Below are 21,772 nucleotides of genomic sequence, written 5' to 3'. Positions count from 1 at the left end.
GTGATTTTCAACCACTGTGCACACACATGTGCTGTGAGAAGTCGTCAGGTATGCCTTGAAGAATTATCCAATATATTTATATTTTTTCATTAAGATTTATTAATCTTTTTCGGCAAATATTATGTAATTGTCGAGTGTCCGTCCAATGTAATATTCGTCCGTGTGGCAACACGTAGCTGATTGCCTCGTTCCTCCAATAAACTTAATGATGCACGTGAGGTGGTTAGCAAGATTTTTCCAATGTAATAAAGGTGCCGTGGTTCAAAAAAGGTTGAAAAACACTGCCTTATTATAACAGAATTAAGGTGAAATATTTTTTTTTATAACAGATCCTGTTTTTTATTGAGGAGAATCAAGTTGAGCTTCTATTTTTAGAAAATAAACCAATAACAATATTACAAATAATGAACTTGTTACATCATTCACAGGGTTACAGTCAATATACATTTATACAGAAATACAACATGTCTGAACCGGCGTTAGTTTGCACGGTGCTTAAAGGGGGGAGCACACGGGCCCCCGCCTTGCACTAACCAAAACAACATACTTCCGGAGAAGATGGCGGGAAGCTCACGGGCCATGAAGTGTGTGAGGGGGGAGACGCTGGACACTGGAAGCTGTTATGTGAGCACAACGCCAGCAGAGGGCGCTGTGGTGCTTTGTTATAAAGCCTCTCACAGCCATCTGATCCTCTGACCTTTCAGTGGTTCATCATAGACGCCACATGGAATCTGCTTCTAAATGATTCACAGTAAAGCGCAGCCTATCTGAAGTTGAGTAATGTATTGTTTAAGAAGGCAAAAAAATGCTTTTAAATAGAGACTGCTTGAATTTTCTCCAAAACCATTAAAAAGTCAAAACTGTATAACAAATATGACTGAATACGGGTGTTTCTTCCCAGGTCTCCATTTGAATAGTCTTCCGCTCATTTATTTCTATTTTATGACATGGACCAAACATTTGGTTACTTTGCTGCTGATCCATGAATACTGCCAAATTGTTCCAAATAATAATAACAAGAATATATATGTATAAAATTATATTTTTCTAAAATGCGACTCTTATATGAAGGTGCTGATCCACATTGGAATTGTTTGCCTCTGCGCTCTACTGAGTGCCATTCTAGTTCCAGTTCCGAAGATTCAAGGATGTGCTAAAAACCACCGTAGTGCTGTATGAAATATAAATACTTTAAGAAAGCGCAGCAAGGGAATTTGTAATTTGCTTTTAATCCATTTTGTAATCGTCTAAATGGGACACGGGTTGTTCTTCACAGTGTACAAAGGCTTTTTGTGGACAAAAAAAATGAGTGCAGCATGTCTTCTTTCCTGATTATTGCTCCGTTTCAACTGCTCTGCTGTTGTTGTTGTTGTTGTAGTAAATGATAAAACACATAAATACTTCATGCAGTAAACACATAATCCTTCAGATGAAATATACCAGAACCGTTCCCTTCAGGGCTCGGATGTGCTGGCCTGTAAACAGTAAAGAAAGAAGCAGATGGAAATGAAGACGGACTAAACGCTGAAGAACCGAGCGGGACGGGCATGATCACCATTTGGGTGACTTTGGCTTCCTCGTTACGGTGATGAGCTCATGATTCTCCTCCGCAGGATTCCAGCCATGTGAACGCTTCCGATGTGGGGGTGAAGAGGGGGGTGGGTTGGGGTTGTGTTGTCATGTGCTGCAGCATGTGCAAGGGATTGGTCATTGAGGTCTGGAAGCGTATGGTGACAACACCTGAGGAAAACACACTCCGGTCTGCAGGAGATGAAAGTCAAGCATTGACAGATGGAGGCCGGACCACCGGTACCGGACTGCATGCCACGCTATGTTTCCCGCCATTAGCGACAACAACAGAAGTATATCGTCTACAAGGGAAGGGGTCGGGTCTGTTTATCTACATGATTGTGCAGCTTTGCAAATCAATTCAAAGCACTGATGGAAGATCCAACATATTTTTTTTTGTTTTGTTTTCAGAGTCAAACTATCAACTCTTTGCACAACAAAACTCCAAATGAAATGGTAATAATTCAATAATATGCATACAGAAACTGCAGAAATAGAACACATTGCATCCGCCTGAAAAGTCTTATTTGTGAGTATGTGACTGGAGGAAGAAAATGATGAAGAAGCGGCCATGTTGGCTGGGCTACCCAGCATGCTTTGCAAACACGAGCACGACCTTCCAGGAGCTCCGTGCACATGCTGTGTGCAACATGAATGCAGAAAAGGGGCCACCTTACACAGCCCTGTGAAGTCTTGATATGTCCACTAGGGGGCGAGGTAAAAACAATGTTGTCTATCCTGGGAATCTTCAACACATTTCACACAATATTGAAAATGAAGATTTTTTTTTTTCTTTCTTCAAAAAATCGGATGAAATTTTTCCCGACATCAGTCTGTGCCAAAGGATCCATTTCATGGTTGCTTTGTTCTCTGCTGGTCTTCTTCTGAAAGTCCAAAGGGAACAATGCCAAGATCTATACCAAGTCGCATCCTTGTTTTCTTTAATGTTGCCCTTTTAAAGGGTAGCTTTCCTACAAAGTTCATCTAGTTTACAACCTCATATTGTCCTTAAATGTCGATAAACTCCTTCCTTTTTTTTCAGTTTGTGTTTCCTTACAAAATTCTTTACAAAATGATGAGAACAAACCAAAGTATCAATGAAAAGTGGTGGAAGATGAGGAGAAAAGTGTTGCTGGTCACTCGTTTGGGCTCCCGTGCTTTTGGCAGTCAGAAGAAGGCCGACCCCCCCTCCGAGGATGGAGGGTGGCTGGGGGTGCAGTCTGGGAGAGTGGTGAGGGGGTGAGGGGACAAGCAGAGGGGGAAAGTGTGGGAGGGGGACATCACACACCGACAAGCATCCATTCCGTTCCTCGCTGCCCGCCAGGCCTGCAACCCGACCCCCCCCTCCTCCCCCCTCCCGGACCGTTGCTCTGCTCGGGAAGGTCAGACCTCCACGGATTGAATCTGGTTCATCTGGGCCCGCATCATCTGGACGCTGTTTAGGATCTTTTTCTGATGGCCCGCTAACGTCACGCCCACCCTCAGGATGTCGCTGTGATGGCACAGAAGACACATTTAAATAACAATAATAACATCAGAACATTTTAGATAATTATGCTAAATTGCATGCTCAGTTTAAACAGGAATTCAACATTATACTGAATATATTATTGTGGCACAAAGAAGGTTTTTCCCTCTCCGGTTGCTAATTATTGCAACCATATACCCTAAATGCATAAAATACAACCAGGAAGTGAAAAGGCACCTCGGTGTGTAGCGCTAAGGAGGTTAAACAGCGAAGGAAAACAAAGACATCTACAAACACACCTCAATTGCCAATGTGAAAATTCTAAATAGTTCATGGTGTTATATTTGTAAATAAATAATTATTTTTATGTAAAACAACAATTTTTTGGGTTGTTTATGTTGTGGTATTGTTCTTTAGACATTTGGGCAAAATTTGTAAACATACTAAAGAACGGAAAAGGTAGAAACTAACTTTTTTCTGATGAAAAATGAGAGTCTCATCTTTCTTTTCTATTCTTTGTGGGCTAATAAATTGACAATAAAAGCACAAATACTGCAGATTTTAGAAAACAACAGATGGAATGATGCAGCACTCTACAAGAAGCAATGAAGTCTGTAATATTAAATAATTAAAAAAAAATCCAAAAATTGTTACAATTATAATGATGAAAATGGTAATATTAATGATGATTATAATAATGGTGAGAATAATAACAATGATAATGGTAATAATGATAAAGATTATAACAATAATGATAATAATGATAATAACAATAATAATATTACAATGATAATAATAACAGGGGAAAACAAGACTGTGGCATGAACATGATTATATCTTGCGAAAAGGGGTAGGCATTTATAAGCTTTTGCTTCAGCCTACTCCTTTTGGGCTTGTGATCAGATAGTTGAATACAAATGTAAATAATGGAAAGTTATATTTTGATTGATGTAAGAAATGCAGTGTAATGTTTCATATATTTGCCCCCCCCAAAAAAATTAATATGTGCCATGAAAAATTGGTCAAAATCATAAAAAATGGCCTATACTGAGAAGTTTTTCACATTTCAGAAACAACAACCGCTTTGTGCAGATTAGGTCAATAAACAATCCTCAATCAAAACAGGAGTATTGTTGACAAAACCGACTGGGTCTCATTTATTGTGCAAGTATACTTAATATTTTGTCAATATTTGAGGTATTATATTGTGAAGTTTAATGTGAAAGTCGTGTTTCATGACTACAAATGACTGTCCTGCCACATGGCAGATAAGCTCCTGTCTTCATTACACTCACAAGAAGAGCAAACTTACTCCATGGTCATCTGGGACACCACATCAAAAGTCGTAAAGTCGGAGTTGGCAAAGTTGTCTTTGTACTGGCCCATTTTGATGGCATCCAGCCACTCGTCCACCGTGCTGAAGCTCGAAAAGTCCGGGATGCTGCGGTCCAGCAGAGGCAGATGCACACTGAAGGGGAAGCACAGGCAGGATGCATTAGGATGAACGATGATGGAAGGCGACAGGTCTCACTTCATCCTGGCTCCAGACCACCTGGAATTGGTCATTGCGTCACATTCTCACGGCCTGAGGAGGATCCTGCAGGACTCATCCGTCAAAGGGAATTTTCCAAAATGATTTCCTTCTAAAATGTATTTTCCAAATGAGGTGCTGAGCTTTCAAGGGAAGCCAGCGTTCAATCTACTGGACAGAAAATCCAGAGGCCAGAGGATGAAAGCCCAGGCGAAGGATGATGGAGGTCAGGAAATGCTAACGTTTGCGGTAGAAATGCTTTGCCTCAAGATTTGTTTACTTTAGGAAAGCATTTCAACTATCAGACCTTAGTGCCTGGCTTTACAAAGCTGAACTATGTACGTGATTTAGCACCCTTGAGTATGTTTTATTGGGTGTTTTTTAAAGGTGGCAACAAATAATATGTATTTTTATAATTATTTAAACACACAAATAAATACAGAGCTCACCCTGAGGATAACGGGGTCATGGCCTTCAAGGTGTTGGGATTGCGTATCATCTTATCCAGGTTGCTGACGATCTGGCTGAACTTGGGCCTGTTGTTGCGGTCCTTCTGCCAGCAGTCCAACATGAGCTGGTGCAACGCGCTGGGACAGTCCATAGGGGGCGGCAGCCGGTAGTCCTGCTCAATGGCATTGATGACCTGCAAGGGGGAGCCACATATATAAATGGGGATTAGCTGATGAAGTGTCAACAAATTGGGCGAGAGGCGGGGTACACCCTGGACTGGTGACCAGCCAACCACAGGGCACATATAGACAAACAACCATTCACACTCACATTCATACCTATGGACAATTTGGAGTCGCCAATTAACCTAGCATGTTTTTGGAATGTGGGAGGAAACCGGAGTACCCGGAGAACACCCACGCATGCACGGGGAGAACATGCAAACTCCACACAGAGATGGCCGAGGGTGGAATTGAACCCTGGTGTCCTAACTGTGAGGCCTGCGCGCTAACCACTCGACCACCCTCCTATGAATTAATGTTCATGAAACAACAACACCTAATTAGTATAATGACAAGAAGAGAGCACAATTGTTAAGTGACAAAGTTAGTACATAACCTATGAATGTGATTTCCACTTCCCAATGGGACAAAAATGAGCTCCCAACTAACTGTATTGCTTGTTAAAAAAAAACTAAATGCCATTAATGTAAAAAGTTGTATTTGGAGTCCAGAGACTAGAAACTATGCGGATAACTTTCGCTTGCAAGCTACCAGTGCTAGCTATAAACAAAGCGTGTAAGCAAAGATGCAAAAAAAACTAAACGACAATAAGTTTGATGAGGCAGTGCTCAAACGTGCTGGCTTCACATTGTGATGTAATACCGGGTATTATTCACCACATTATTTATGATAATTACCGCTAATCTGATAATCTACCGCTAATGCTTTGTCTGAAAAGAAGATACCAATCAGTGATTGGTTGGTTGGTGGGTTGACTGGGGCTACGCTGGGTTGGTGCTTGGTTAACTGAGCGAAAGGACCCAAAGGACCCAAAGGACCCTTGCAACCAGGATGCACAATTCTCCCTGTTCATTACGGAGGCCCATTAAAAACGCTCCATTGAAAACCAGATTAATCTCATTCAAGAGGCTCCCGAATGAGGACCCCGATGGAGCACTATCTGGAGCTGCTAATAAGATAACAGTGGAGGTCTTCTGTCCCTCTTAGCACATTAGTGTTCTCACTTTCAATTTCACACTATACCCATCGCTTGCCCACCCTTCGCTCGTCCGTAATTTTCTCTTCCTTCCACTACCTAGAGGGACATAGGTCGATTCGGTCAAGAGTAGAAATTGTCTCTAGGGTGCCGCTAAGTATTTGGAATAATTTTATTATATCTGTGCAGCAACTGGGAGAGAATTATCATATGGAATCCATGCCAGTCGGATATTAAACATGTTTTGTCTGGATGAGATCAGTACTCACGTCTTGATTGGTCATGTCCCAGTAAGGCCTCTCCCCATAGGACATGACTTCCCACATGACGATGCCATAGCTCCACACATCGCTCGCAGAGGTGAACTTTCTGTACTGGATGGCTTCGGGCGCGGTCCATCGGATTGGAATCTTCCCACCCTGCAAGGAAAAAAAAGGAATCAGATCAAAGACGGCCAAGAATGCTATGAAATAATGGAGCTTATCCCAGTTGTCTTCAGGCAAGAGGCGGGGTACTCTCTGGACTGGTGGCCAGCCAATCACAGGGTACATATAGACAAACAACCATTCACACTCACATTCATACCTATGGACAATTTGGAGTCACCAATTAACCTAGCATGTTTTTGGAATGTGGGAGGAAACCGGAGTACCCGGAGAAAACCTGGGAAGAACATGCAAACTCCACACAGAGATGGCCGAGGGAACATATATATTTTTTTGGAATGTGGAAAGAAACCGGAGTCTTCCAGATCTCCTGACTGTATGGCCAACATGCCGGCCATAGTTCTCAAAATAAATATAACATAAATCAGTTATCAGTTATAATGCTAAACATCTTTCACCTTCTTGACACTTAAAGTCCCATCCTTGGTCCCATTTCGTTTTGCTTGAACTCTAACCACATTCACCAAAGAGGTTGTTTTTATGACGTGTTTCATATTATTAAACACTTAGACAGATTATCACACAACTTTGAGGTTCAAGGTGAGACACAAACTGAAGAAAAACACACTTGGTTTTGAGGCCCAAGGTCGGTTCTCAACAACCCTCAGTGAATAATACATGAACCTTCATCAAAGAATTCTTTTTGATTGTTCGGCCTTAGTGGAGGTCAGCTTGCTACTGAGTACTACTGAGTACTACTACTATCAATTATACGCTGAAACAAAAACTATTGACTTGAGTGATGTTTTGAATAGTATTCAGGATGTTGCCTTCAGTTTTTTACTTAATGACACATATAGTATAATAATGAATTATTACCTTGACAAATACTCTACCGCTCAAAAGTTTGGGATCATTTGGAAATGTTTTTGGCCAGTCTGAAATATGGCTTTTTCTTGGCAGTCCTGCTATGAAGTCTGAAGTCCTGAAGTGGCCGCTTCACTGTTGATACTGACACTGGTGATTGACGGCTACTATTTAGTGCAGCTGCCAGGTGACGACCTGTGAGGCGTCTTTGTCTTAAACTACACATTCTCTGCTATTTGTCTTCTTGCACAGTTGTGCAGCGTTTTTATGTCCTTGTTAGACCCAGTTTGTGCTGCTCTCTGAAGGGAGTAGTTTACAGCATGGTAAGAGATTTTAGTTTTAGTTTGGATTTTTTTTAGATGGGTTTTCTAATCATCTATTAGCCTTATAAAATGATGAACTTGGATTAGCAGCCATACCAGGAGATTGATGCAGAGGACTGACAGTTGTTGATAGTAGGCCTCTATGCAAAAATGTACATCCTTCTTTGAAAATCATCTCATTCATTTTCATTGTTTGTGAAATGGATAAAAATGTTTGTGAAATGGAAAAAAAAATGTTTGTGAAATGCATGAAAATTAGTTTTTCTTTGGAAAACATGTTGTTTTTACGAAACAGATCTAACCGTCAAGTGAAGATGCCTTTTCAAAACGCCAACGTAAATACAGGATGCGGAAGGCACAGAAGAGGGAGTCGGATGCATTTGCATTTCAGAAGGCAGCAGATGCGGCCGGAGGGGGGCCAGCAGAGGTGGGCAAACCTGCTGTCCATTCATGGTTTTCAGTTCATAATGTGGCAAGATTAGAAATAAATTCATTGTGAAATACAAAACTTGAGTTGTGGATATCAGCATATAAATGTTATAATAAATAAAAGTAGCTCCCACAAATGAAATGCATGAAAATTTGTTTTTCTTTGGAAAACAAAGAAATTTGCAAGTGATCCCAAACCTTTGTAAATACTTCTTTAATGTTGTTGTAGGGTTTCAATGTGTTCCTCACCAGGGCGCTGGTATAAGTGGGGTCCGACGTATCATCCTCCAGGAAACGTGATAGGCCAAAGTCGGACACCTTGCACACAAGGTTGCTGTTGACCAAGATGTTGCGGGCGGCGAGGTCCCGGTGCACGTAGTTCATATCGGCCAGGTACTTCATGCCCGAGGCAATGCCCCGCAGCATTCCCACCAGTTGGATCACAGTGAACTGACCGTCGTTTTGCTGGAACATACACAAAAGTATTCTTTCCACTTAATAATTAAGGGAATACTTAAGGAGAAAAACTCATACAAACATGATTTATAATCTTATTTATGGCATTTTAGTTTGACCAGAAACCAAACCTATGAAAGTTTATTGCGCTTTCAAATCGTAGTTTGCCATAAAAAAGGCACCACAGGACGCAAAGAAGACAAGTGCTCTCTGCAGGCCTGGACCGAGTTAAGCCAGGTCTGGATGCCTGTCTACAGCTGTTCCCTCTCCACGCTTTTGGTAAAGCGCTTTAATGCAGCGCATGGCGTCTGGAACAGAGGTGCAGCTGTGCCTCCAACTGTACACACCTGCACCGCTACCGCCCACCATGACGCCTGCAAACGAGAAGATTCTTCTTCAGGATGGCGCTTAGGAGGGCAAGCCACATTAGCAGTCTGCTCAGACTGCTCCAGTAGCCTACTTCTCTTTCACGCTTTGCTGCTCGTTAGACCGGACTCACGCTTCTCCTCCTCACGTCAAGTCACCCCCTCTCCTTGCACAAGGCGGCGATTAAGCGGCATACATTATGCATGGCATCTCCCTCGCAATTACACATTGTGTGCCGCCTTTCGAGATAATGCTTGCAAAAATACCAGAACGGCTCAGCTCCATCTAAGAGGAATAGTTCAATCACACAGCACAATCAGAGGCGCTGTTGCTGCAAACAGCAGGTAGCCTTTATGGAGAAAAATATTATGTTTTTTTTTTTAAACTTTGATCATGCTCTCATTTTTTATACATAAGAAAAAGCTGGTAATTTAACAGGGGTGTGTTGACCTTCCATATCGACTGTGTCTCTAATTAGCCAGGTCAAAAAACACTGACATTACATGAACATAGTTTGTTTACAATAAACTCAGCAGTGCTATGTGGAATTTCCTCTTGTGGGCCTAATTAAGGCATATCTTATCTTATCTTAGTGCTATTTATCCTGACTGACCACTTTATGCATTGGCGTAATTACAACATTGGTTCTGTTGCTGCTTTGTTGTTAATAAACATATATACTTGTTAATATATGACCTTGTGGTTAAAGAGTGCTACCTTTTCCTTTCCATTTTCTCATGCAATCCAAATTATTATCAATGTTAAATGTGAAATCTCTCTTACTTCAAATTAACACCTTGTTCTCTCTGTTTTTTAGGTATACATTTCCCCTTGTGGGAATAATAAAGGCATATCTTTTATATGCATATATGCATTTATAATTTTATAATGCAGTATAATATGTATAATAAACAGACCACATTTATGGTACGAGCTGGTGTGTTTTACACAGAAACCAGAAAAACTGGAAATTGACTTATTTGTGGGTACTTTCACTGATAATTACATGGGCATTATTTGGTGTATTACATTGAATTTTATTATTATTTTTAATTTAATTATTAATGAATTATTAATTAAATAAGCAATTAAGTATAATTTAATTATTTAATTTAATTTATTTTTTTAATTTAATTATAATTTTTTTTAAATGTTTATTATTATTATTATTACATTTAACAGTGAAATTTTATGTTATTTGTTTGCATAAAATACTTTACTTGTCGGACAGTGACAAGTGTCCAACAATTCGACGGTAGAAATCCAAGGTGTTAACTTTCCAACTTGTGATGTACCCTTTCACACAGGCATCATCAGAGCTCGCTGATGAAGCCTGGATAACTGTCTGGAACACTTGAAGTCATAATTCCATGTCATTGACCTAGCACAGTGACACAACGGCAAAAAGCCAGGAAAATTCTGTGTATAAGGGGCTTGACTTACCCTGAGGAAGGAGTCCAGAGATCCATTTTCCATGAACTCAGTGACAATCATGACGGGGCTGCTCTTGGTGACCACGCCCTCCAGGCGGATGACATTGGGATGGTCAAACTGGCCCATGATGCTGGCCTCACTGAGGAAGTCCCGCCTTTGCTTCTCAGTATAGCCTGTCTTCAGGGTCTTGATCGCCACAAACATCTCCCTTTTGCCGGGAAGCTTCAGGTTGCCGCTGCACACCTCGCCAAACTCTCCTGTTAAACCGGCATCCATGTTGAATTTTTTTTTTTTTTTTTTTTTTTAGTCCATCGAGGGCATAATGCATTCAGATCCCATTACCTGCACCGATGACCTGCTCAATCTTCACGCAGGATATATCAATCTCCTTGGCGAACTCCCTCACCGCCTCGTTGGGGTCCTCATACGTGAACGGATCAATATAGATCTTCATTCCTGGAGTCACTTGGAAAACAGGAAAGAGACACTAACATATTTGATTGCTGTGCTCATCTGTCTAGTCCTGATTTAAGGTTCCTGTTTGACCCCTTAATTGGTTGGACTTGACATTTCTCACACAGACTGTAATTTTAGCTTCTTAGCTTTTTAGCATTAGTGACTATGTTGGTGGGCGGCACGGCGTTCTAGTGGTTAGCGCGCAGACCTCACAGCTAGGAGGACCAGGGTTCGATTCCATCCTATCTCGAAGGCCTCTAACATGTAATGTCCCTCTGATGTACTAGTTTCTGATCCTATCCATCCTGGTCACTCTCAATGAAATATGGCCTATTTAAATAAGGCCGGTTAGCGTGCAGAGCTTGGAGACCCGAGTTCGATCCCACCCTCGGCCATCTCTGTGTGGAGTTTGCATGTTCTCTCCGTGCATGCGTGGGTTTTCTCCGGGTACTCCGGTTTCCTCCAACATTCCAAAAACATGCTAGGTCAATTAGCGACTCCAAATTGTCCATAGGTATGAATGTGAGTGTGAATGGTTGTTTGTCTATATATGCCCTGTGATTGGCTAGCCCACCAGTCCAGGGTGTACCCCGCCTCTTGCCCGAAGTCAGCTGGGATAGGCTCCAGCACCCCCCGCGACCCTCGTGAGGAAATGCGGTAGAAAATGAATGAATGACTATGTTGGTCTATGGAGGACTAATAATGTTAAAAGGTCATAGGAATCCTATTTTGTGGAAATTCCCCAATCACAGTTGGGTCCACTTAACCTCGATAAACGAGCGATGACTGTATTCTCTTCTGTGAGCCATCGTTACCAAAGCGCGAATGACTCAGCTCTGCTCTCAGCTAAGTCTCGATGCCAGGTAAATTGGCTTAAGGTGGCCTTTAAGTATCCGCGGATAAATGTTCTGAGTTTTAAATCCAATTATTCAGCTCCACATCAGGCCTGGACCACCAGACTGTTGATATTTTTAAAAAAAAAGATTAAAGATACACCTTTTTAATCAGGCTTTGAACAAATATTTTTAAACTTTTCTTATGTTTTATCTTTTTAGTCCTATTTTATGCTTTTAGTCTTTAGCTTTTAACTCCAGTGTTTCCTCAGGGGGGGTCCTCCACACTGGGGGCTGTGTCGGGCCTGCTGAGGGGGTGCCATCCTTGGGTCCCTTCGACTAGGAGTCGGGGGGCCCGGGTGCTGGTCCCCCGATGGCACGGCCTGCGGTTCCTACCAGTGTGGACGGCCCCAAAGGTGGCGTTTCCTTGATCCTCAGTGTCATGCCATGTCTCCCTTCTGTGTGTGATTGTGTGTGATTGTGTGTGTGTGGGTGTGTGTGTGTCTAGTATGGAGGATGGGAAGGGGAGGGCTTTCTTAGTAACTGTTTTTCCTTTTAATTGTGGTAATTGTTTTTAATTCTGTAAAGCACTTTGTGTTGCATGTCTTTGCAGGAAAAGTGCTCTACAAATAAAGTTGATTTGATTTGAATGCTTACTGAGCTAGTGCTCTTGCTGTGTTACATGGAGGGAATCGTTTCTCGAAGTTATAAAAAGATGCCTGAATTGTGACCTCCACCAAGGCAGTATAAACATCAATGCTTGGTGGCACACAAGCATTGAAAGCACGGGGCGGTAATTCCGCAGCATTTCCAATAATAAGAGGAAGAATACGTCATAATATCTTATTTGGGTGCGAAATTACTTTTCAGATCATCCTTGAGGAGTTGTTTTGGGATTATTGCTCCATAATCTCCACCACGGAGGCATTACATAGATTCACCGAGCCTTTTGAATTTTTTATCAATGACTTGTGCGGCATTAGCATGCTAATGGCGTTAGCGTGAGTGAACGACTGACCTACTTCCACAACAATGGATTTAGCGAGCGGTGCAACGTGATGACGATGCCCGGATGTGGAAGTGGTTGAAACAGACTCACCCCAAAGTGGGGTGGGATTTTTTTTTTTTTTTGAGGGGGGGGGTATATGCTGGGTTTTAGCCAAGGACATCAGCATGCAAGGTGGTAGCCATGGAGACAGGTGTGTGAGGTTGGTGTTGGGCTCACTGATGCAATTGACTGTGCGAGACGGTCGTCATGGAGACAGGTGTCTCAGGGGGGAGACGGTGGGCTGAAGGCGTGGAGTAGGGGAGGTAAAGTGTTAGGAGGTTTACTCACTGTGGCCGCTGGTGTAGTGCTGCAGTTTGTCTGTGTACTCGGAATCGGCCCTGTCGAAGCCACGCCTCCTGGGGAACAGACAAAGAACTCTAGCGGTGGTGGAAAGACAGACAGTTGGGGTAAGGGGGTTACACGGCCCCCGTACGCTTGACAGGCTGTCATGGGTGCAGTCTATACACAGAAACTACAGTAGGGGTTTTTTATTCTCACACTCATCACAGAAAGAAGGAGCTACACTGAAAGGAAACAAACATAGCATAAAAGAACAAGAAAAAAAGTCAAGAATTGCAAGTATTAACCTGAAATGTTAGGATATTACAATTTTTTAAAATCATTTTAATAGGGGAAAAAATAAAAAAAATTAATAAAATTAAAAATAAGTTATAATTTTATGAGACAAAAACTCAACAAGATAAATGACATAATTTTAAAATAATGAATGTGTAATTGTATGAGGAAAAATGATATAATTGTAATTTTGTGGGGAAAAAAGTCAAATTTTACAAGAAAAATCTGATTATATAAAAGTTGGAATTTAATGTAAAAAGTACCATTATCTTCAAAATAATTATTAATAATACTAATTATAATAAGTGGCAATTTTAAGAGATAATTGACCAAAAAAATAATGAATGTGTAATTGTATGAGAAAAAATATTAAAATTGTAATTTTGGGGAAAAAGTCCATCTTAGCAAGAAAAATCTGACTATATAAAAGTTGGAATTTAATGTGAAAAATACTATGATCTTTAAAATAATTATTAATAATAATAATAATTATAATAAAAAGTGGCATTTTTTAGAGATAATTGACCAAAAAATTTCACAGTATAAACTTTCTTTTCACAAAGAAATAATAAAATGAAAAATAAGTTATAATTTTATGAGACAAAAACTTGTAAATCAACTAGATAAATAACATAATTTGAAAACAATGAATTTGTAATTGTATGAGGAAAAATAATAAAAATGTAATTTTGTGGGGAAAAAATCAAATTTAACAAGAAAAATCTGATTATATAAAAGTTGGAATTTAATGTGAAAAATACCATGAACTTTAAAATAATTATTAATAATAATAATTAGAATAATAAGTGGCAATTTTAAGAGATATTTGACCAAAAAAATGTCACAGTATAAACTTTCTTCTCATTAAAAATATGGCTATTTTCAAAGTCACAGTCAGCGGAAGTAACTGAATGGATGAAAAGTCAAAGTTTTACCCCCCAAAATATCGAAAATACTTGGAAAAGAGTTGCAGTTGTACAAAAACAAGTAATATTACAATACTAAATATGTAGCTTTAATATTATACCAATTAAAATTAATTGAATGCAATTTCTATTGTTGTCTTTCACAGACTGCAAAGATAATTTTTACCGCTTATCCCCACAAGGGTCGCGGGTGTGCTGGAGCCTATCCCAGCTGTCTTCGGGCAACTGGTGGGGTACATTCTGGACTGGTCGCCAGCCAATCACAGGGCACATAATAACAATAGACTAATAATACTGAGTATTCATAAAGGTATTCATTAAGTTTCTTATTGTGCTTCTACAACTGCACTGCATCACACGGAAAGTCAGCATTGCAGATGTAGCAAATGCTGCGTCTTTTGTCATAATGAAATTCAGCGATGTTGTCCAATTCAATGTCAGCTGCAAGCGTGTTTACAATATCAAAAGATACAAACGTCACCATTGCATCAAAGCAGAGCTGCAGCCTTGATGACGTTGACAGTCGCTGTGAAGTGTTAATGAGATGCATTTCAGCTGCTGTCACACTTTACGTACTGGAAGTATGACTGGGACCTTTACAACGGGATGAAAAGTCAGGAATATTTATCAGACATATGTGCAGGAGTGACTTGCATCTCATTAAAAAGAGTATAGCTTGCTGATGGCCTTTTTGTGTATTCAAGATCTTATTACGCTGAATAAAACATTAAAAAAAAAACATTTACATCACGAAATGATGCTCACCGATTACACACAATGATGATGACAACCACAGCGATAAGGAAGACCAAGCCGGCAGCTGCAGAGCCGATAATGAGAGGCAGTTTCTCACGAATGCTGGTGTTGTATTCAGCTGCAGGAATAAACACATATAACAAATTCATAAACAAATATGCACATTACACACACACACACACATACACGCTGAGACATGTGGTAGAGTGTCACGCTGCGATGGGTGACAGACACATTGACATATGGCAGGGCTGAGTACATTAGCATGTTGGCATGTACTCTATGCTATGGTCCCCATGGTGTTTTATCGGGAACCACAATCAGGCTCGGCTGCTTATTTAAATTCGGAATATACCTCTCTAATTAGGAATAATGCAAACTGAATTACCGTATTTTCCGGACTATAAGTCTCACTTTTTTTCATAGGTTGGCTGTTCCTGGGACTTATACTCCGGAGACGTAATGTCTGTTTTGGTGAAGTGGTTTGGAAAATAAATGACCCGCAGAAAATGCGACTTATACTCCAGTACGACTTATGTAAGTTTTTTTCTACATAATTATGCATTTCTGGCATAGAAAATACTTTAAAATAAAATACATACAAAAAAATTCATACAAAAAAATAGATAGAAAATCCAGAAAATACAGTTTAAAAAAATACATACAAAAAATACAACAATAGATAGAATATTATGTATATTTTTTTCCACCTAATTATACATTTTTGGCCTTGTGCAACTTAATGTATGTTTTTTCTACCTAATTATGCATTTTTGACCATGTGCGACTTATACTCCGGAGCGACTTATAGTCTTGAAAATACAGTAATCATTCAGGGGCAAAGTTTAGCCATCGTAAAACTCACAAGTGTAAGACGTCCACTAGCATGCAAAAGGCTTTGCTACACATCTTAAAATAATGCCCGGAGCTAGAGGTAGTTACAGTCGGATTACTTCTTTAAGCACTGGAGAAGGGAACAGCGTCAAGATCTATGTGAAGGTCTCCAGGGTTGTTTTAAAGTGAAATCTATACCACAAGAATCAGCCACTAAAACTGTAAATAATGATACTTTGGAGAGTAAATTCACATCTATGAAGCTTTTGTATGGAGAGGTCAGTGTAAGTTGATGAATGGCATTCCCGGGCTAATGACGGTCCTGGGAACTGAGGGTTGAAGGAAATTAGCTTTTCAGAAGGAAAAGCCCCAAATGGTAGGAACATGAACCTACATGAGTGATGTAGAATGTAATGACTATATTTCTTCTTTTTGCAGATGTGTCAGTGAGTAAGTCATCTTAAAATGGGACACTTTTAATGCAGCATTTGTATTGGATTTACATTGTGTGTCCATGTGTGTGTGTGTTGTGGAAGGACAACTGAAGCTACAATGATCATTTCAGAGATACTTCCATATATACCATATTTTCTGGACTATAAGTCGCTCCGGAGTATAAGTCGCACAAGGCCAAAAATGCATAATTAGGTAGAAAAAAAATACATAAGTCGCACTGGAGTATAAGTCGCACAAGGTCAAAAATGCATAATTAGGTAGAAAAAAATACATAAGTCACACAAGGCCAAAAATGCATAATTAGGTAGAAAAAAAATACATAAGTCGCACTGGAGTATAAGTCGCACAAGGCCAAAAATGCATGATTAGGTAGAAAAAAAATACATAAGTCGCACTGGAGTATAAGTCGCACAAGGTCAAAAATGCATAATTAGGTAGAAAAAAAATACATAAGTCGCACTGGAGTATAAGTCGCACAAGGTCAAAAATGCATAATTAGGTAGAAAAAAATACATAAGTCACACAAGGCCAAAAATGCATAATTAGGTAGAAAAAAAATACATAAGTCGCACTGGAGTATAAGTCGCACAAGGCCAAAAATGCATGATTAGGTAGAAAAAAAATACATAAGTCGCACTGGAGTATAAGTCGCACAAGGTCAAAAATGCATAATTAGGTAGAAAAAAATACATAAGTCGCACAAGGCCAAAAATGCATAATTAGGGAGAAAAAAAATACATAAGTCGCACTGGAGTATAAGTCACATTTTTTGCGGGTAATTTATTTTCCAAACTACTTGACCAAAACAGACATTATGTCCTCTTGGAAGGCAAGTTCTAACAATAAAAGAATAGAGAACAGGCTGAATAGGTGTAAGATATGCTAACACAATGCTTATTCAGCTACACAAAAAATAAACATGAACAGAAAAGGTGTCCAGTTTTTTCATTTATAAGTCGCTCTGGAGTATAAGTCCCAGGAACAGTCAACCTATGAAAAAAGTGCGACTTATAGTCCGGAAAATACGATATTTGTAAAGTTTGCAGAAATACCATTTTGAACACTACTAAAGGCTTTTGGGTCTCGATGTCTCACCTTCAGTCATGGTCTGGAAGTACAGTTTCCCACTGTAGCGTCCAAAGCCGGCCACAGTGCGGGCTCGGACCTGGAAAACATAGATGCTCCCCGATTTGAGGCCTCGGATGACCACTGTGTTGGTCTGGCTCCTGACGGTGGTGGCATTATGCTCCGACTGGTCCTGGGGGAGCAAATGAGTCAGTCAACTAAACATACTGATATTAAGTTACAAAGTTCAATATGATGAAACCTTTAATTCAGTTCTAGTTTATATTCAGTTCAGAGAATAAATACATAAACAGTGTGTACCTTCTCATAAAACTGCAGTTCATAGTCCAGGATGACTCCATTAGGTTGGTCTGGCTGGGACCAAGAGAGAGTGATGCTGTCCACAGTGCGGCTCACTTGGTGCATGATGGACACAGTGGACGGCGCTGCATGGGCAAACAAAACATATAGTATAAAAAAAAAACTATGTATAAAAGATGATTCCAAGTTTGGGTGAGAACCAAGTATATGAATATTGTACAAGGCGTATGTTTAAAATGTAGTTTTTGATTGCACCATTGCAAAATAATAACAATAATTACTATCCATCATGTGTTACTGGTGCACTCAAACGAACCGACACACAGAGGCATTGTTATCTTGCACAGGCCTATTTCATTTAGCTGGAACTGTACATTTATTTTCCCTATTAAATAATAGCTTGAAGCATAAATGCGGTTTTCATATACTTTGGCCATTTTGCTTAGTTAAATGTTTAGACAGATGTTTAAACAAAACATGTCAGCTTCTCTGGTACAAAAAGGTAGGACATTTGTATAACTGGAACATTCTTAAGCTGGTTTTGCATGGTCTTATTTTATGGTTTTATTTCATTTGAACATGCATCAGATTACAATTGAATGCATCACATAATCAGTTCACAGTTCCACATGTCCAAAAGGAGTAGGAAGAAGCAAAGCTTATTAAATCCTACCCCTCCATCTGGTACTTTTACAATCAGTAACTGTTACATTTGCTCACTTCCTGCTTTCCTAATATAGTTATTATTCTTTCTTTTCTTTTGTTTTTTTTCTTTTTTCACTTTTTTTCTTTTTTTTTTTAATTAATAAGGATGTGAATGTTGTGGTTGGCGACGGTTACATTTGTTCACTTCCTGCTTTCCATAATACATTCATTCATTCATTTTCTACCGCTTTTTCCTCACAAAGCAGGGGGTGCTGGAGCCTATCCCAGCTGTCTTCGGGCAAGAGGCGAGGTACACTCTGGACTGGTCGCCAGCCAATCACAGGGCACATATAGACAAACAACCATTCACACTCACATTCATACCTATGGACAATTTGGAGTCGCTAATTAACCTAGCATGTTTTTGGAATGTGGGAGGAAACTGGAGTACCCGGACAAAACCCACGCATGCACGGGGAGAACATGCAAACTCCACACAGAGATGGCCGAAGGTGGAATTGAACCCTGGTCTGCGCGCTAACCACTTGACTGCCGTGCCACCCTTCCATAATACAGTTTAAGGTTGTTTTTTGTTTTTTTTAAATAATGTACCTCGTACCGAAGTACGAGTATATGAAGAAGTATACAAAGTATATTTTATTTTGAAGTGCTGGAAATAAGCTAAAAAATAGTGGAAATTCACACACCAATCAAGTTTGGGACTGATGTTTACAACATGGGTGGCCAGTGACCTCCCTCTCTGTGTGCACTACAAACTCCATCAAGCCAACAACCATTCCGATTAGTTCAGGGCGCCACAGGTCAGTGTAATACTCAGAGAGGCACAAGTTAAAAGTTCTGTCTGGAGTGTGTGTGTGTGTGTGTATGTGTGAAACGGTAAGAGTGGTGTGGGGAGGTGGGAAAGATTTATGGACACAAGTCAGTCGGCATGTTCATCCCTCCCCCTCAACCACACACAAAATCCCACACAGTGGCTCCCCCCAGTCCCAACAGCAAAGACACAAGTCCGTCTGCGGGGACATGTGTTCCCCAGAGTAGAACACTACAACAACCGCACTATTCTACAGCCTCTAATCATAGACTGTGCAGCTGCATGCAGTACGTTGGTTTCTGATAATTTGCTGTCTCTGTGTAAGGAAATCTAAGCAAAGCTGGCAAGTCCTTTGCTGGTTCAAGGCCGATAATAAAAAGTATTTTCATAAACTGCTTCACTATCATCAGCTATTTAGCCGAGTTGAACCGAAGCACCCATTTGAGGGGCAACGTTCTGTCAGGAAGCTTAATGAAAGGGATTGCGTGTTACTGTGACTTCAGTGTAAGCATTTAGGATTTCATATCTTGGTGCGCCCATATACATTTCAATTTTGGTTAACGTTCTCCTCCGATTTTTTCATCAACATTTGCAATAAAAGTGACTCTTGTAATTAGTAGGACAGATCCAGCGTCTTAACTCTCCCCTTCTCTCTTCAACTGCCATTGTTCACTCACGACACAATCCCGATTTAAGCGCTAAATATGCCTCACTGTTATGTTGTTTTGTTTGTGTTCTAGTTTGTGCTGTCTGTGTGCGTGTGGCCTTGTTTGTGTAGTGATTGGATTCTGTGTCTTGGCATGAAGCCCCTGTGTTTCCTCCAATCATTGTTGGTTGTTGTTGTTGTTGATAAGTCGTTGTGGTGAGTCTGTGCCATGATAGTGACAGTTGTGTTGCTCTTTGCATAGTTTGTGTGTTTTGGACAACCCGAGCTGAAATTTTGAGTCTCCCAGTACCTAGCGTTAAAGCTTTTTGGAGCTTGAGTGTCTTGCACCGGCATTGCAACCACAACATTCACATCCTTATTAATCAAAAAAAAGAAAAAAAAATGAAAAAAAGAAAAAATTAATAAAAAAAAAAAGAAAAAAGAAAGAATAATAATTTTTTTTAATTTAAAAATTAAAAATAAATAAATAAATTAAAAAAACTATATTAGAAAGCAGGAAGTGAACAAATGTAACAGTTACTGATTGTAAAAGTACCAGATGGAGGGGTAGGATTTAATAAGCTTTGCTTCTTCCTACTCCTTTTGGACATGTGGAACTGTGAACTGATTATGTGATGCATTCAATTGTAATCCGATGCATGTTCAAATGAAATTAAACCATTACCATTACCAAGTATAAAATCATATAAAATGTCATGGTTTCACAAATTCCAGCATGTACAGTGACACACTGAAGCAGAGCGTCATCCACTCCTTTGGGAATCTTTAAGTGCCTTGTTTAAACCTTCTAACCCAAGATAATAATTCATTAAAAAAACAAAACAAAGAAGAAATACTACCATGTAGTCCAACAGCTGAAACAGGAAGACATCTAAGTTATTTTATGCATTGACTTTACAAGCTTGGTGAACCTCACTCTATTCAATTTCACCAGTTGTAGGTCTGTATAGTATTGCAGTATTTATAGATACCTTTTTGTTCTTTTCCATCCACTCTTCCTATGACTTGTTACCTGTTTCCATCTCGTTTAGGCAGCACTCTACTAATCGAATCTCAAACGATTAAATTCAATTGTCAAACTGTCCAACTCCTCATGTCCATCCTTAAAACGGACTTTGAGGCCAAAATGTGAATGTTCTCTCCGTCACTTGTTTGCAGTCGCAGCCTAATAAAGCAATCAGTTACTCTAAGGGGAACTCACGAGTATCGCATTACGGATGCACGTAGACTCAAGAGCAGCACATGGCCTTTTTTTCCTACACAGCATTTCCATTAAACACACGCACGGTAATCTGACACCAGGCCAAAGAAACAAAGGCAGCTCATGTGGTTCACGTACATGGGATGGACGGGAGCCAATAGAGAACCAAGGACAGGATGAGGTCCAGACAGCATTCAGCGGTACGCTCCGAGATGCTACAAATCTTGTGTCATTGTCTACAATCTTAGTCAAGATTGCAAATTCTACGTCTTCACCCAAAAATTGCATAATTCCATTTTCTTGAGAACTAAAAAAGACGTAAGAAGGTTTTGTGATCATTTATCAAATGAACGCCGGTTTCTGTCACTTTCATAGAGGGTAAGCTGGCTGAATGCAAGCACTCTATTCATATTTCGAAAAATTAATCAAGTGATGATAATGAAAAGGACAGGGATTGTAAATCCACCTAATTAAATTAGATGGCAGATTTGGGAAGACAAATGATCTTGGTGAATAGCGCTGCAGGTTTACCGCATCCTACCCTTACAGGCAATACCCTGGAGTTCTAGGGAAAATATTAAATAGTAATGGTAATGGTTATATTTCATTTGAACATGCATCAGATTACAATTGAATGCATCACATAATCACTTCACAGT

General features: G+C 40.0%; 1 protein-coding gene across 4 annotated transcripts in view; it reads right to left on the bottom strand.

The window, feature by feature from the left end:
• Nucleotides 1–313: 313 nt before the first annotated feature.
• ephb2b (eph receptor B2b) overlaps nucleotides 314–21,772 on the bottom strand; it is a 141,111-nt gene continuing 119,652 nt past the window's right edge. The window contains exons 6-16 of one of the 4 annotated variants that reach the window (XM_058055940.2): nucleotides 17,769–17,893; nucleotides 17,478–17,640; nucleotides 15,102–15,210; nucleotides 13,123–13,190; nucleotides 10,840–10,962; nucleotides 10,507–10,754; nucleotides 8,491–8,706; nucleotides 6,506–6,655; nucleotides 5,018–5,211; nucleotides 4,350–4,505; nucleotides 314–3,061 (exon numbers count right to left, since the gene is read on the bottom strand). In XM_058055940.2, coding sequence (XP_057911923.2) covers nucleotides 2,953–3,061; nucleotides 4,350–4,505; nucleotides 5,018–5,211; nucleotides 6,506–6,655; nucleotides 8,491–8,706; nucleotides 10,507–10,754; nucleotides 10,840–10,962; nucleotides 13,123–13,190; nucleotides 15,102–15,210; nucleotides 17,478–17,640; nucleotides 17,769–17,893 — 1,661 coding nt within the window. In that variant the 3' untranslated portion in view covers nucleotides 314–2,952. The remainder of the gene's footprint in view (nucleotides 3,062–4,349; nucleotides 4,506–5,017; nucleotides 5,212–6,505; nucleotides 6,656–8,490; nucleotides 8,707–10,506; nucleotides 10,755–10,839; nucleotides 10,963–13,122; nucleotides 13,191–15,101; nucleotides 15,211–17,477; nucleotides 17,641–17,768; nucleotides 17,894–21,772) is intronic. The other 3 variants (XM_078798346.1, XM_078798345.1, XM_078798347.1) reach the window with 3 other exon arrangements.

This window comes from Doryrhamphus excisus, linkage group LG18, assembly GCF_037039965.1.
Source record: "Doryrhamphus excisus strain RoL-2023G ecotype Guam linkage group LG18, RoL_Dexc_Guam_v1.1, whole genome shotgun sequence".
NCBI lineage: Eukaryota > Metazoa > Chordata > Actinopteri > Syngnathiformes > Syngnathidae > Doryrhamphus > Doryrhamphus excisus.
The sequence above is the reverse complement of the archived record's forward strand: the minus strand, read 5'-3'. Positions and strand labels throughout refer to the sequence as shown.